This window comes from Alnus glutinosa, chromosome 4 (assembly GCF_958979055.1).
Source record: "Alnus glutinosa chromosome 4, dhAlnGlut1.1, whole genome shotgun sequence".
Taxonomy (NCBI): domain Eukaryota; kingdom Viridiplantae; phylum Streptophyta; class Magnoliopsida; order Fagales; family Betulaceae; genus Alnus; species Alnus glutinosa.
The window spans coordinates 24,570,917-24,587,810 of record NC_084889.1 but is presented as its reverse complement, the minus strand read 5'-3'; the positions used below and the strand labels follow the sequence as shown (position 1 = coordinate 24,587,810).

General features: G+C 36.1%; 1 protein-coding gene and 1 long non-coding RNA gene across 2 annotated transcripts; both read right to left on the bottom strand.

Annotated features, from left to right (window-relative positions):
* Nucleotides 1-5,201: 5,201 nt before the first annotated feature.
* On the bottom strand, nt 5,202-8,119 carry LOC133865786 (small ribosomal subunit protein eS7). Its single transcript, XM_062302259.1, has 6 exons — nt 7,992-8,119; nt 6,867-6,950; nt 6,691-6,764; nt 6,472-6,595; nt 5,796-5,978; nt 5,202-5,559 (listed from the first exon to the last, which is right to left on the bottom strand). Exons 2-6 carry the CDS (start codon nt 6,939-6,941, stop codon nt 5,440-5,442), a joined length of 576 nt encoding a protein of 191 aa, XP_062158243.1. The 5' UTR covers nt 6,942-6,950; nt 7,992-8,119; the 3' UTR covers nt 5,202-5,439.
* Nucleotides 8,120-9,669: 1,550 nt separating this feature from the next.
* On the bottom strand, nt 9,670-10,633 carry LOC133865525 (uncharacterized). Its single transcript, XR_009899763.1, has 2 exons — nt 10,602-10,633; nt 9,670-9,988 (listed from the first exon to the last, which is right to left on the bottom strand). It is a non-coding gene; the product is annotated as an uncharacterized LOC133865525 (long non-coding RNA).
* Nucleotides 10,634-16,894: the final 6,261 nt, after the last annotated feature.

The following is a 16,894-nucleotide window of genomic DNA, read 5'->3' as shown; positions in this document are numbered from 1 at the left end:
TAGGAACCATATCTTTTCTATCCCCATATTTTCTCTTGTTTACCTTGAGAAAAATTTCTGTAGGTATTTAATGGGGATGACAGAAAAAGCAAGTCGGACGGATGCTTTTTTGTATTGGTAATTTCAAACCTCTCTATGAGGAACATGTTTGATCTTACCTCACATGCTAGGATTAGATTTTTTTTTTTTTTTCCCTCATAGCATGTATTTGTTGTTTTTTTTTTTAAAAAAAAAAAAAATTGCGGAGAAGATGCTGATTTTTTTTTTTTTGATAGCTTTTTAGATATCATATGTATTTTTGCCTAATATCACAGTTCATTGTGCATTGATTGAATATGCTTATATATGATTGCGAGTTTATGCCTGATATCTGCAAAATTTCTTGTTGCATCTTAATGCTATATATCTGTGCACTATCCAAAGCTCCCCTAAGGTACATTTTTTTTTTTTTTTTTTTTTTTACTCTTTGATTTTTAGCTTCTGAAAATTCTGATGAGAGAAATTTTTTTATAAGATGGCCAAATTGATCAACTCGTTAGTTGAACCTATAACCTATAAACTCTGGCATTCTTTCTAGGTTGTAGCACCAAGTGATAAAAACCATTTAATTTTCAATAAATATGGATAAACAAAAAGATCAACTGTTTATTGTGCTGTTAAATATGTTCTTACTCTTGTCCCTATAGAAAGAGTCAGTGACCAAATTATTGCGGAAACAGACGGTTACTAACGGACTAAGTAAAAGAAAAGTGCTGCATCTTAGGGGGAGTGTATCAGATGAGGGTGGCTAGGCCCTAGTAAAATAAGGTTTGACTTTTGAATGATCTAACATTGAATATTTCTCTCATTTAGAAAATTCAGTTGTTTTAAATCATATCAACAAACATCATATCTTATTGAGAAAGCTTTCACACACACACACACACACATACACGCACGCATAGCATGAGTTAAGTACAACTATTTAAAATTTCTATCTGTCGGGAAATTTATATTTATTGATTACTTGACTCTTAATTATATGTTTGCATATTTTTGACTTACTATTTGACTGTTTTATCAGTTTTCAATACATGTGTGTTTTGAAGCTAACTTTAGGGAAAATTATTTTTTTGCATTTTTTCCTCTAATTTCAACTTTTTAGTGTGGAGCGTCCGGGCGGACTTGGCTTGAAGTCCAAACACATGCGGCCCTGCCGATTGCTGATTTGGTAGTTTGTCGTCCGAACAAGTTAGTATCATGTTTGGACGTGAGCCCTACAGGTATAAATCCATCGTTTTCTCGCACAAGCCGCGGCACCTCTTCTTAAAAATTTCATTTTTCTTTGTCTTTTGTGCGTTTTTTTCGTGTTTTATCGTGAGTTTTCGGCTTTTCGTGTCTTTTCCTCCATTCTATCATCTCATTCAAGGTACTTATACTATTCATTTGGTTCTTTTAAAATTTTAATGCTTTTTAGAATATTAGAATAATTGTTTTGGAATATTATTGAGATAGTATGGATGATATATTTATTCTGATGCCTGCTGGGGTTGGACTTGACATATCTGCATTATTGGATTGCTATGTTTTCATATATAAAATTTTTGGGCATCCAATTTACAGCCGTCGTAATGCCAAAATTTTTCCTGGGACTAGCAGGATCTAATTTCTTTGGTGTTATTATTATTATTATTTTTTTTTGCAACTATTTGTTTAAATATTTGCAGGAGAATGTTGGCTAGTAGCTCCTAGCGCAGAGTCCGCCAGAGGACTGAGGAAGGTCTTGAAGCTACTAGATCCAGGGTGGAAAACAGGCAGGTGATAATTGAGAGAAACATCGTCAGAGCCGACGTTATGATTGCTCCATTCAACTTCATCAATTAGTTGATCTTGGAGAACCATTGGGACTATCTTTACAATTGCTCAAGCATCGTTTATCCAAGATTGGTTCGTGATTTTTATGGATTCATGGAGGTAGTCCAGGATGAGCAGAGTGGTCTCACGTTGCAGACCACAGTCAAAAGAGTGACCTTTAGGATTGATGTTTCTCTCATCGACTCCTTCATTGGGACTGATCGAGTGCCATTTGAGGGTGTCCCATTCCCAGATTCCATGGATCCCCCTTCCATGGAAGAACTGCTTGATTTTTTATCCTCACCATTGAGCTCAGGACAGAGTCCCTCATTCGATCAGAATTGGCTTATTCTCCTCTCCGTATCGTCTTCTCTCAAAGATTGTGCAACACAATCTATGGCCTATAGCTCAAAGGGGTGAGCTAGTCCTCAAGAGAGTGAGATTCCTGTATGCCTTAATCCAGCGAATACCATTCTGCCTTTGCAAGCACATTGTGCTTACCATGCTCGAGATGCGAGACAAGCATTAGACTAGTTTTTCGTTTGAGTGCTTAGTCAAGAAGATTTGCATGCATTTTGTACCTAACATTACAGACATGGAGCCAAAGGAGAGAACCAAGGATACCCTTGGAAAGCATACAGTGATGAAATCGAATGCACAGCTGCGATTTGAGGATCAGTGGGAAGTAGAGTCTTCTCCAGTTCAAGTTGATCCTATTGCAGCTTCCTCCTCCCAGACCGCTCCACCTCCTCCAGTCTCTGATGTTGTATTATCCCGCAATCTAGACATTGTGCTTTCTATTCAGCAGGAGGTCAACACTGTCAGTGTCCGAGTTGAGCAGAACCAGATTAACATCAGACGATGCCTTAGACACTTGGAGCTTGAGGATGATGATGATTGAGTGTTTTGATCACTCATATTTTACAATTGTTTTGGTTTACAAACTTCTGTTTATTTGGGCTACTCTTGAGACAATTTACTTTTATTCCTGTTATTTTGGATATTAGTTTTTATATTACTGTGGTTTTTTATACTCTGTTTACCCTTTATCCTTTAGAGACAAAAATTGTGAGTATTTTTATTTTAATTTTGAATCGGGATTGTATTTTTAACCGGTCAAGTGAATTTTGTTCCAGAATGGCCAAAGGGAGAGTTTGTTAGTTTATTGGTTGCAATCTGTTGACAAAATCACTACTATATTAGGGTGTTGCTATAACAGGGATGCTGTATTTATTCAGAGTTTTCCAGAATATTTAGAGATTAATTCTCCAACTTGTAAATGGTCTTAATATGGCAATATCAGTGTCATCAGCTTCAGAAAGGCAATTATTCAGTTGTTAGAAGATTCTTTGTGTGGTACAGCTCAGCAAAGGCGGTTCCCATCTTACCGTTTGGACGCTCATCAGTGTTCGAAGAAGTGTCTGAATATCTCAACAGACACCAATCACAGGGAACTCATGTTCGCACAGATGTCTGGACAGCCCAGCGAATATCAACTCCTGAGAGCACTTGTTTGCACAGGTTTCCGAACAGCAAACTGAAGGCTGCGAATAGTGAAGACAGCATGCAACTGTCCGAATGCTAGGGTTATTCCGTCCAGATGCGATGATTGAAGATTAATGAAAAAACGCGTGAAAATAAGTCGGTTGCTGCTTGCCGTCCGGACACCGCCCAGAGAACTCTGAATTAGTATTATATTAGGACTTCTAAAGCCTATAAATAAAGGTCTCTAGGCTTGTATTATTCAAAAAATTTGGTACTGAATTCAATTGTGTTAAGAGAGGGTGTTTAGGCAGAGATTGTAAGATCAATTAGCTCTCTTAGAGTTTTGTTTGTGTGATTTGATCAACCCATTGAAGTTTAGTTTAAGGAGGAGCCCTAAGCTAAATGAGTTCATTAAAGACCCCTTTAGAGTTAAAGGTATGACAACTGTATTAGATGTATGTTACGAGTGCTTTGTAACTAGCTTGGTCTTATGGATAACGGATTTCATAAATTTGGCTGTACCGGAGTAATTTCTCTTTTGATAGAAGTTTTCACTTCATCAACAAAATATTTGTCTCTTTTAAATTTCGTATTTAAATATTTTGTTGTACAATTGATCATACACATACATTAAATTATGAGTCTTTATTTTTCAAACCCTTATTCAAATTCCCTCCATTCCAGGCTTCAAACCAGTTGACAACCCTTATTCAAATTTCCTTCCTCAAATAAAGGTTTCTAATCTTATAATTCCTCAAAGCTGAAGTTTGGATGTCAATAGATTATATCAGCCTTTTGATGTTGATTCAGCAGGCCAAATTGAACATACAACACAGATTAAAGTACATGCTTTGAAAGGTTGTTTGGGATATTCTCCCAATGAGAGCAAAGCTGGTCAAGTTCGTTCCATCCAATGGTAATAAGGTTTGTTTCTGTCCACTTTGTAATAAACAATTAGAAACTGCTCAACAAATATTTTTGGGATGCGATATTGTTAGAATAATTTGGAGACAATCTAATTGGCCTCTCAAGATTCATGCATTTGAGAATTTCCCAATTGGTACTTGGATAAAGTTATTATTAATTCTTCAAAATAAGCTTCCATCGCCTAAAAAGACTCGGTTTTCAAATATTTGTTATTATTGTAGTGGACATGATCTGGTTCATGCCAGGTTGTGCATAATTCTTATCAAGTGGACATCTCTTCTCTTATTAAGCAGGTTAAGCTAATTGTTAAGTCACATTTAGTAACTTGGGAGAACACGGCTCCTATGTAAAACATGCGGAAGACTCTCCCATCTAGCTTTTTAAAAGCCATCTAGTTTGTTTCTGTCCTCTGTTATAGCCGTTGTCATTAGTAATGATAAAAGGAGATATATTGACTAGTACAACAAAAATAAGTTCCATTGAAGTAAATGTGGGTGAAGTAAAAGCAGCTCTACTTAGCATCAAAGTTGGTAATTTCCAGTGGTAACTTTTCTCTCATTTTGGAAGGGGAATCTTTGATTGTTATTACCTATCAACAATCCCACTAATTTCATATTGGCAGATTGCTCCAGTTATCAGGGATATCACTTCAGCTCTATCTTCTTTGCGGTTTGGGAAGCTTGCAAAGTGAGAAAAGTAAACTTTGGTTGCCAAATGGGCCCCTGCTCACAATTTTTTTGGTCTTATTCCTTGTAACTGCCATTTTCTATCTGCTTTGTAGCTTATGTGTTGTTCCCCCTCCCTCTTCCCATGTATTGCTAATAATATAAAATAAAAACAAATATTTCTCAGTAAGTAGTTATACTTACCACTTCGCAGACGGTCTTCCCTCTTCCCATGTTTGTAGAAATTAGCATCCTGCCAAAGCAACATAGGCAGGTGTACACACGCAGATAGGCTTCATGAATGAATCAGTAGATAAGCACAGTAAACTTGCGAATTCGAGAATGATTTAACTAAAAATGAACAAAATCCTAAATTGGTCCAAATCAAACGAAAGAACATAAAATCATATAATAATGTGGAAAACTCGTTGAGGTTTCCTGCTTCTAAACCAACTCATCAACACAAAAATTTGGAAAGTTCCCACAAAAGAGTTTTGAATAATGTCTAGAAGTCCCAGGAGGAATTTCTCTAGGCCTCCGCCACTGGGTACTCAAACGCAACATCTTTGCCAGAAAGTTTCCTGTAGACCGCAGCAAAGGTCTCCAGCTTGTACTCAGTGTTGTTTCGTTCCTTAGGGTCTAAGAAAACCTGTCCAAAAGAGCATGCATGTTGGATAAATAATTGAAGTAAATAAAAAGAATATATCACCAGTATAATCATCAAGCTGATTGTAAGCTTTCCATTGAAATCCCAAACTTCCAAATACTAATCCAAAAGTCTCATGTTCATATTATTGCTTGTTGCAATTTTCTATAAACAACTCCCAACAAGAAACTCAGCCTGAAAGAAGTTATTTCATGGTTATATGGCTGTAGTGGGGTTACCTTCATTATCTTGGATCCATCAATTCTATATCTGACACGCTTCCCAACAATCTCAGCAGGCAATACAATATCCTCCAGCATTGCCTCATGAACAGCAGTGAGTGTGCGGCTGCGGGGCCGTTGAGCAGCAGAACCTTTCTTTGGTGGTCTCACTATCCTCCGGGTGGCAATCAGGACTACATCCTACAAGTTTTAATTTTTTGTTTTTAATATATACACGCAAGTACATCCTACAAGGTTTTAAAGTGAATAAAAGCACAGGACATCAACACCATCAACCCTGATACATATAAAAAGGAAAACATGCATACATTTTGGGGTAGGAGGAACAAAGAAAACTCAATCACTTCAATCAATTACATTACCTCAGAATAACTCTCGCTTAGAATAATATGAAATGGTTATACATAATTCGAATGAAGTGGGCCAAGTGGCAAGTTAAAATAACATAAACAGAAGACATTTTATGGCTAAATCATCTGAGGAACCAAGGAAAGGGCAGATAAGAGAAATTAATTACAAGGGGAGTACAAGAAACACTGATAAAAAAAGTTCTCAAACAACACTGCCAGATGAAAAGCATTAAGAATTGAAATTTCTTCCACAATTGCATATTCTTTGAACGAAAAGGCCAGAAAGAAACTGTAAGAACCAAAATATACAAGTCTTTGATTACCTTCCCACTGAACTTCTTCTCAAGCTCTCTCACAAGCCTAACATGAATCTTGCGGAAGCCTTTTCTCAACCTGTAGGGCACATGAATGACAACAGCCTTCCGATTCCCAGAAACATCAACTTGACTGTAATAAAAAGGGAATAAGACTAATCACTTAAAAGGCAGAAAGCCAATAATCAGATAGCTTCAACCATGTACAATCCATTGTCAAATTCTTACACAGCAGAGTTTATGTAAAGATCCTTCAGGTCACTTTTCAGCTCCTGGTTAGAATTTTCCAAATCAAAGAAAGCCTGCAGGAATAATGACATAATTCATAATAACGTCACACCAACTGGAAGGGATTATCAAGTGCAATAATCACAGGAATGTCTTATAACAGTCGCTAAAATCACCTGAGCAACTGACTCTTCAAACTCAGTGGGCTCAGCATCCTTATCTTTTTGGATCTTCTTCCTTGAAGTATACATGTTGACAAACTGGCACAACAACACAAGAATGAGATACATTGGACATTTAATTAGTACAATTAGGGAGAAATATTAACTAAAAATAAAACCTAAAAAAAATTGATAAAAGGGACCATAAAAACAAACTTATTTTGGGATAAATCCTCAACAAACATACTGAATACATCATATTTCTCAGGTTTAGGAAGAAAATTAGTATCAAAATTATAGTCTCACAAACCATATAAGCTAATGACTCAGAAAGACCATTTGCCAACGACAAATAAAGCAACTTCAAAGAAAATAACTTTTTGTCTACAAAGCCGTCCCCAAAAAGTCTACTATGATCGGTAGCCAAGAATTGATTCACACCTACAAAAGGACACACCATGGTCCTTATACAACAATGTCCCGTTAATGCCCTTCAATGCCTAAGCCGGTCACTATTTGGACAATTACCAAAAACAATTACCGGTCACTATTTTGCATAACCCACTAGAACCCAACACTATCATAAGATTGCAATTGTCACGAACTCATTAGTTAAGTACCATTGGTCCCTTTCCCAACCGTCTCGCCCAAGAGAAAACAGACCAAAAGAACTATAATCTTATCCTTTATATCATAGAGTATTACGTTATGCTAAACACGGGCATCTTCACTTTCAAATGACAGTCACAAACAATGACAAAAATCTAAGATTGATATTTCAATTCAATGTTCTCCCTAAAATTTTCTCTTAAAGTAACCAGAGCCATATAATTCATCCCCCCCCCACCCCCCCCAAAAAAAAAAAAAAAAAAAAAAAAACCAGAGCAATATATAAAGCCAAAGCAATCATGTCCATTAAAAGGATGCTTTTTTTTTTTTTTTTTCTCCAGAGACCCAATTACAGAGTGAAATAAGAATTGAGACCAAAAGGCATTAAAAACGAAAACAAAAAAGATCGTAAACGAGTAAACAGAGAAAAAAATAATGAGAGATTTTCCTGGAGTTCCCCAGGAAACAAACAGAGAATAAATGATTCAGCGGATAGAGTGTGCGGTACAGAGAAATGGGTTTGAGGCGTACCTGGACGGGAAGCGAGGGTCCAAGAGATCTGCTGCTGAAAGAGTGAAAAGCCTTAAAGATTGTCTCTGTGGATTCGAGAAAACCTAGGGTTTGGCATATAAATATGTTAAAAAGGAAAGAATGAACGGCTGGGATGGTTTTGTTGAATATTTGGACGGTGACGGTTGAGCGAGTGGATTGTACTGTAAGTGGAATGTGTCGTTCGCCTCTTGGCATCCTACGATGGGTATTTGACGAAGGCAAACAAACGTATACACAAAAAGAATTTATTATTATTATTAAAAAAAACTTCACTTAATCATTATCAATTTTCATCACTTTTCTAGTAACTTTTTAAAGTTAAAAACATTCCAATTTAGTGTATTCAACTCTAAAAAAATTGCAACATCATCTCTCTGTTAGGATTTTGAACGGAGGTCTTAAAAATTTTCAAAATACCCATATCTTAAAAATAAAAAGTAAAAAAAAGAGAAATGATGACCCAAAACTAAACCCACCTTGTAACCATGAGTTTGGTGAGGTCACCTTGTGACCAACATCCAACATTGAGGGTCACATAGTGAGAATAACCATCAAAATAATCCTCGAACATTTCGCCACTCTCTCTCTCTCTCTCTCTCTCTCTCTCTCTCTCTCTCTCTCTCTCTCTCTCGTTCATTTCTTTGCCAACTCTGGTCTGACCTGACGGTGGTTGGATTTCAAACCTTCGAATGATCCGTTATGAGAAATTAGGGTGAAATTTGAAATGGGTTAGGGTTGGTGAAGAAGAAATGAAGCTTATCAAAAAAGCTATGGAGGTTGAGACGGCGAGGCAGTTGTTGCTCCTTTGGTGTAGAATCCAAAGCACCTGTGTGGCCCTCGTGCGTGTGGCAACCTGTAGTGCCCCATATTGTTAAAGTGATTAAGTAAGTCTTAATTGGAAATTATGACTTTTTGAGTTTCTGCGTTGACCAAACGTTCGTTGAAAACAACGAACCATCGATCGTTTTTTCCACCACGAATGTTTGATGGTGTGGTATACTGTGTGTTAGAAGATACATCCCACGCCGTTGGTAGGTACGACAATAGTACACGAACATTCGATACCCGAATACCGAATGTTCGACAGGTGGCAAATCATTTTATCCTTATCCTATACGATTTCTCTTTTGTAAATACCCCCTCCCCCTTCATTTTATTTTGTGTAATCTAACACTTGAGTTGGAGTTGCTATATTGAAAGTTAGTGGGAGTATTTCGGTATAAGGGAGAAGTCTTACCTTATGCGTTGTGTTGATTTGTGTTTATAACCTAGGTTTAATACTCTGTAACGATTTGCTTTTTACAAAAAAACGTAAGTGAAAATTTCGATTTTCAAGTATCGTTAAAACATCAACAATGTCGCCATCAGAGTATAAATTAGCAGGGGAATATAATTTTTTTAACAATAACACATCATAGCTTCTAACAAAAGTACTTCAAATTAGATAAGAGAGTATAACTGAATAATTACACTATAAAATAATATTTGTGCCACATATGTCACATATAATTTACAAACATTATATTCATAGCATCATTAATACATACCAACAAATATATAAATATTGTTCTCCGAATATGTAACGCCCCGCTTTTACAAAAAGTGTAAGTGAAAATTTTTCGAATTCCACAAGACATTACTAACTTATCAGAGGTAATTATTGGCAACGGAATAAATGTAATATAAATTGAGAATAGGTTGACACCTCAGAGCTACTACTGAAATACCTAAAAATATATAATAAGCCAGTCAGCATAATTATACAAACAATAATACCAGTCATGCCTCACAGGGCTAGATAATTATACAAGCTAAATATCTACATATAACTGGAGAATTATAAGTACTGTCTTAAGTTAGGCTAATGAACTACAACAGGGTAGTCCCAAAAGGTAGGCTATCCAGCCTTACAAAAACTGAACTAGGAACCATCTATGTGTCGGGATAGTCCTGATAATCCTCTTCTTCTTCATAGCCTGAACCATTACAAATACCATACAAAGAGAAGAAAACAACATAAACACTAAAGTGAGTTCGCTGTTTCCAATAATAATATGAGTGCTGATTTATTTAATTAATGCAACACAATGCAATGGCCATATAATCACATGTATATACAAAATATAATCTATGATCGCGAATCATAGACATAAAGTGAACATAAACGTAATCATAAGACAATGACAGCTTTAAGTGTAGAGTTTTAGGTATTTCTCTTTTTCCACTACTCTGTTGGCCTTGGCACAGTTAGCGTGTTATTTGAAACCTTGGTTTCCTCACTTAACTTTTAATTATAATCTTTGGGAGCCTTGGCTCCTGGAAACCTTGGTTTCCCTGGTGACCTTGGTACACTAGTTTTTGTATTTATTATTCTTTTCAGGTACCTCCTCATTCACTGAGAACCTTGGAACTCATGTGAAGCCTCGCATACCCACCGTGGATCTTGATCCAATAGCTTGTTATTAGACAGGTTATTAAAAATAATAAAATATGCAAAATCACATGCGCAAACAAGTAAATAAAACAGTAAACATAATATTATAGGAAAAGTCAACCAGCTTCGTCCTCAGTAAGTATAGAGATACTTACTAGTTTCTGCTCCAAAAGTCTTTCTCTATAACTGCATAATTCCAATCATATAGTAATACTAAATTAGTGAAAAGATGCTACAATATGTTTACTATATTTATCCTTAAAGTATCATTTTAACCATTGTCCTAATACTTCCGTTTTTGGTTCTCTTAATCAAGATATTGAATGCCATCTTAGGTTATTGAATAATGAAACTAAGACATCCTCTTTTACTAGCCATTAACTCCAACTAGTATGTTGATATATAACTCCCATTCATACCCATATGTAGCCAAATTAATACTTTCTACACACACACACATTAGCCATATACCCATATACACTTACTTACTAAGTTTATACTTTAATATTCTCATTCATGCAGGGAATTCCAGCATACAACACACACACACATTCACTTCACACATTCCTTTTCATTAATCAAAACTCCTATATTTCAGCAACTCATTCCCACACAAAAGTATTAAAGCAAAGCTACTATCTTGCTTGTTTAAAGCTTCATGAGTGTAATTCTTTTAAGAGGAGAAACTACCCATGATCCTAGGGAACACATACTGAATTTTAGAGAGTAGAAAGGAAGATTTACTTACCAAAATTCGCACCCAACAGGTTGGATAGAAGGAAGGGGTCTAACTCCAAAAAAAAGTGCTTGAAATGAGTTGGAAGTTGCTAGTTTTTGAGCTAGAATCAGAGAGAGGTTTCAGTTTGTTGAGAAACAAGAGGAGATTTAAGGCTTCATTTCTGGCTATAAGTGCTGGCTTTCACAGAAGAATGAGAGAGATTTTCCATGGGAGATTCAGCACCAAAACAGTGAAGGGAAGAGGAGCTTACGTGAGTGGTATGGGGAGAGCTTAGGCTGGTTTTTGATGTCCCATGCATGCTATATATAATAACTTCGAATGGCTGAGATCAATCCAGCACAAATTCTTCCAATGGTCGGATCTTTGACAGCAAGAGAGAGAAATATCTATGCAAGATCATCTAATATCCAAGATTAGATTTTCTTCCATATCTAGTGTCATGATTAAATTGTACCACCATATCTAGTTCAATTTCAACCAAACTAAGCTAACTTAGGCTAACTAAATAAGTTTCAATCATTTGGAGCCGTCCATAAGCAATGGGTTCAAAATCAAAGGTAGAAAATCACTTCTCTGCTGTTTACCCGTAAGCTGCGTCGCACTGGATAAAATCGCTCGATCGAAACTTAGTCAATCGATCGACATCGACCTATAATCACTCGATCGACCAGAAAGTCGCTCGATCGATCTCAACTTTAGTGATCTATTTCTTTACATGCATAAATACATAATTTTTATTAGACTATATAGCAATTCTTAAGCCTTGTACTCATGCACATATCTTAATAACTTAAGTAGGGTGTCTTTCCCGGGTATTACAGAATATTATGATAATAGACTACACAATAGTCCACAAAATGTGAGGCGACCTAGCCTCAGACTCTGCCATCAAGATTACCTAAGAGTCTGGATAATCTTGATACTCCTCCTTCTCATAACCTGTATTAATATATAATACAGAGTGTAGCGCCCCAGATTTTAAGACATAAGATTTAATGTCTTAAATTAGATTTAAGACCTAATAATAAGGCAAAAGAATAAATATGATTATTTATGAAAATAAATATTCATTGATTAAAAAAAACGTTTATAGTTTCAATTCAATAAACGGACCTTAAACTTTGGAACAACAGAAACAGGGTTAAACGAACCCCGTTTTGGTCGATTCAAAAACTAGGACGCTCGTCTTGAAGTCCTCTAGCTACTCTCCGAATTTCATAATTTTTGGACTTCGTTAAGGATGCAAAAACACCCACGAAACATAGTACCTCTATTTTGGACGAAAATTCATATATAACATTATTTAATACTTTCACCCGCTTTGGTTAGACAACTCATCACCCACTTTCTCTGATTTGTGCACTCATCACCACAAGTGTTTCTCACACACTACCAAATAAAAGCAAATTCTGGACGATTTTTTTCTAGACGGTTTTTAAAACTGTCTAGAATTAAATTTTTACAGACGGTTTTTTGAAAACCGTCAAAAAATAAATTACGACGGTTTTATTAAAACCGTCAGTAAATTCACAGACGGTTTTATTTAAAACCGTCTAAAAATTCTTTTGCAGTCGGTTTAATTGGAATCGTCTGCAATTTTGCAGATGGTTCCAATTAAACCGACTGCAATTTTACAGACTGTTTCAATGAAACCGTCTGCAATTTCATTTTTAAAAATATGGAGTTCTGCACTACTCTTACTGAATATACCACTCATCCGTAGTCCATGTCATCGATCCGCACCTCAAAATAAACCCCACTTCTCGACCGTCTCTTTCATTTATATCAACGACTCATAACACCGGTACCCACAATGTTTTTAAATCCCTCTTGGCCAAGATCTTCCCAAGATCAGGCAGGCCGGGCGCGCAGGTATCATTCTTCTTCTTCTCTCTCCGGCCGACAACTGGAGAAGGGCTATGAGATCTGGACTGAATGGCGGGATCAGGATGACAGGAATGGAATGGCGGGAGAGAGTGCCGCATCTGTCAAACCCACGCCGGTGTACGTGGGTTTCCGGCGAATCTGGCGATGTTGTCGGGATTTCCAGCCGGATTCGGTCGAAACCGGCTCTGGGTCGTTTTGGGTTGGTAATTGGGGTGGGTTTCGGTGATTGTTATGGGTTGGAGCTGACGGGTTGCTTTTTTTATTTTTTATTTTTTTTATTATTGTTTGAGGTATATATTTTTTGGTTGATTGGTGAAAGGGGGGTGGTTGGCTGTGGCTGTGGAAGAGAAACAGAGGAAGACTTCGATTAGCTAGCTTGTAGCAGATTTGGTGCGGCTGAATGGCTCGATGGTGGTGATCGGAGCTGATCAATTTTCAGTGGATATTTCTGGACTCTGGTAGAGAATGTAGAAGCTAGCTTCGAGCCTTTGACCGCTGGACAAAAATAATAATTAATTTTAATTAAAAAAAAAAAAGGTTCTGGACGGTTTTGGGCAAAACCGTCCAGAATTTTTGTGGACGGTTTTGCCCAAAACCGTCCAGAACTGGTTCCTGACGGTTTGGGTCAAACTGTCTGTAATTGAAAACGGTTTGGCCCAAACCGTCTAGAAATTTATTTAGCGACACTATATTCTAGACGGTTTTAAGCCGTCATGAAAAAACCGTCTGAAATTGATTCCAGACGATTTTTCTGCATTTCTAGACGGTTTAAAATCGTACAGAATTTGCTTTTTTTTTTTTTTTTTTTTTTTTGTAGTGACATCCCACATCTAGAATATACTTAGTAATGATGAAACCCATGTGCCTTGGAGATAGGGTAAGATGCATCAACTCCCATCCATTGGATCAAAATGTGTCTACTTAATCCTAACCATTCATTCTCTTATAAATAGAACCAAGGTAGAAGGATGCAATACCCATCAAGCTTCACACACAGCCAAGAGAGAAGAAGTTCTCTAAGCTCCCTCCTCTCTACTCTTCTTACTTGGCCAATACCCAGAAAATAGAAAGAAAACCAGAAACTTTGACTGACTAGAACTGAGTCATAACGAATTCGGATCGAGTCGAACCAAAAAGAGAAAGTGTTTTTTTTGAAGTCTTCTATCTACCCTCAAAATTTCATGTCAATCGGAGTAGGTTTGCCCATCAAAAAGTAGGTCGGAGTAAGCTGCCTTCCATTTGGACGGAAATCCTGAATTCAAATAGATAGGACTCTTTGGTAAGTTGTTAATTAAGACTTTAATTTATTTTATATAATTTCCAAGTTACTTGTTTTATGAGTTGTGTAAAGACCCAATAAGCTTAAGAGATAAAAAGAATTAAAATAAAAAGTAATATAAACAGCTTTTATATTTCAATGTTCTCATGACTTTCATGAGTTGATCGTATTTATATTTCCTTTTATATTTCAATGTCCTCATGATTTTCATGAGTTGATCGTATTTATATTTTCTTTTACATTTCATGTCCTCATGAGTTTCATGAGGTGATCGTATTTACTCTTATTGTCCTTATGATATATTTTAATCCTTTAAGTTCATATTTGGTGGTATTGGTCATATAGCCTTGTCATCAAATCATGAACCAAGGTTTTAAGATTGTTATAAGTGATCGTCTCAAACATAATGAAGTGATCGATAATAATAAATATAAAGAGATGAGGGTCTATAAACAATGATTTGTTTGATAGATAATTGATATACATATTATTGTGTGGATGGATTTATTTCAAAGCTAAGAGACTGCGGAGAATAACTGTGAGTATTCCTTACTCACTCAGAATGATATGTGCGGCTTTCATAATGTTGCGGTTTCTGCTTTATTTAATCGTTTGCGCATATGAAGTTTGCATATTTTGTTATTTTAAGAAATGAATTTATTTATAAAAGAGTTGGGAGTGACGTCTCCCAGCGGACCAGGGAGTGACGTCTGTCTGTGCCAAAAATATTAATAAAGAACAGAGTAGGAAGTGACGTCTGCCTACGGACCAGGGAGTGATGTCTGCTTGTGCCAAAAAGATAATAAATTATTAGAGGAGTGACGTCTCCTTAGAACTCGCTAAACGGGAATGACGTTTCCTATCATTCGCTAAACAGGAGTGACGTCTCTTATAACACGTTAGACAGGAGTTTTGTCTCCTAATACTCATTAGACAGGAGTTACGTCTCCTAGATTTATATACTGTAGTTACGTCTCCATTTGATGAATGCAAGAAGGAAATGGTTATTTAAATAAATAAGACTGTGCATATAAAACTGTCATTACTTTATATTATTACATTGTGATGCATTTACTTATTAAATCAGTAATCTTATCATTGTTGAAAGCAGTTGACTGACCCATATATTTATATATGGGCAGAATAGCCCATTATGCAGGCACGGAAGAGTATAAAGCTCAAGGATTGGATTCTGTTAGCACTGAAGAGTTAGGACTGTTTATTAATGTAGCTAATGATTACAGTGATTTTTTTGTATTAGTTTGAAATGTAATATTTTAATTATATTTGTCTTTCAGTAAACTCTGATGTGTATTTTTAAAGAAAATAAATATATTCCGCTGCCGATTTATAACTCTGATGATGTCGTAATGTCACGTGGAAATCAAAATTTTCACTTACGCCTTTTTGCAAAGGGCGGGGCGTTACAGAATGGTATCAGAGCGGTTTGTTCTGTGGTCTAGTGAATAGTCAGTGTCATACTGTAACTTGGGTAAGTTACAATATGGTATCAGAGCGGTTTGCTCTGAGGACCGTTAGACTTGACCTTAGATGTCTAAGAATAACACAAGAGATATAGTATTAAACATTTTTGAAAAACACTTTGTGTGAAATGTTAGTATTAGGTGAGGTATACTTATCTATACTGTTTTATATTTTGTCATACGTGATCTCTAAGTTTAGTACTTTGATAATATTTATTTACTCTTATTGGATAAGTGATTGAACATTGGATTAATCATGTGAAAAGAGTTAAATAAATATTATCAAAATCACAAAAAGAAAAGAAAAGAAAAATCGAGAGAAAATAGGTGAGGGATGCGGCGGCTAGAGAAAGAGATGCGATTTTAAAACCTGTATGGTAACCGTCCGGATGCATCACTTATCCCGTCCGGACGCAGGCTGCCATGTCATCTTCTATAGAACCACACGCGTCCGGACGTGTCACTGGACCGTCCGGACGCTTCACACTGAAAAACATAAACTAAAGGAAAAATTTGCAAAAAAGTTATTTTTCCTAACATTAGCTTCAGAACACGTATGTATAATCAACTGATACAACAATCAAATAGCATTGTAAAAATATGCAAAGATATAATTGAGAGTTAAGGGTTCAATTAGCACAAATTTCCTTGTATATAGAAATTTTAAACAAATTACTTAACTCATGCAATGCGTGTGTGTGTGTGTGACGACTTTCTCAATAAGGTATAAAGTTCACAGATATGACTTAAAACAACTGAATTTTCTAAACAAGAGAAAAAATTAATGAAGATCAGTCAAAAGTCAAACATTATTTTACTAGGGCCTAGCAACCCTCATCTGATACACTTCCCCTAAGATGAAGCACTTTTCTTTTACTTAGTCCTTTAGTGACCGTCTATTTCTGCAATGATTTGATCACTAACCGTTTCTTTAGAGACAAGTTCAAGAACATATTTATAGCACAATAAGCAGTGGATCTTTTTAATTATCCATATTTACTAATTTTTTAAATGTTTTTTTATCACTTGGTGCTGCAACCTAGAGAGAATGCTAGAATT

Coding starts and splice junctions, on each gene's coding strand:
- LOC133865786 (XM_062302259.1), bottom strand. CDS start 6,941: ATGTATACTTCAAGGAAGAAGATCCAAAAAGATAAGGATGCTGAGCCC. Junction 6,596..6,690: donor CTTTACATAAACTCTGCTGT/GTAAGAATTTGA, acceptor TTTTTATTACAG/TCAAGTTGATGTTTCTGGGA. Junction 5,979..6,471: donor AGAAGAAGTTCAGTGGGAAG/GTAATCAAAGAC, acceptor TAAAACTTGTAG/GATGTAGTCCTGATTGCCAC.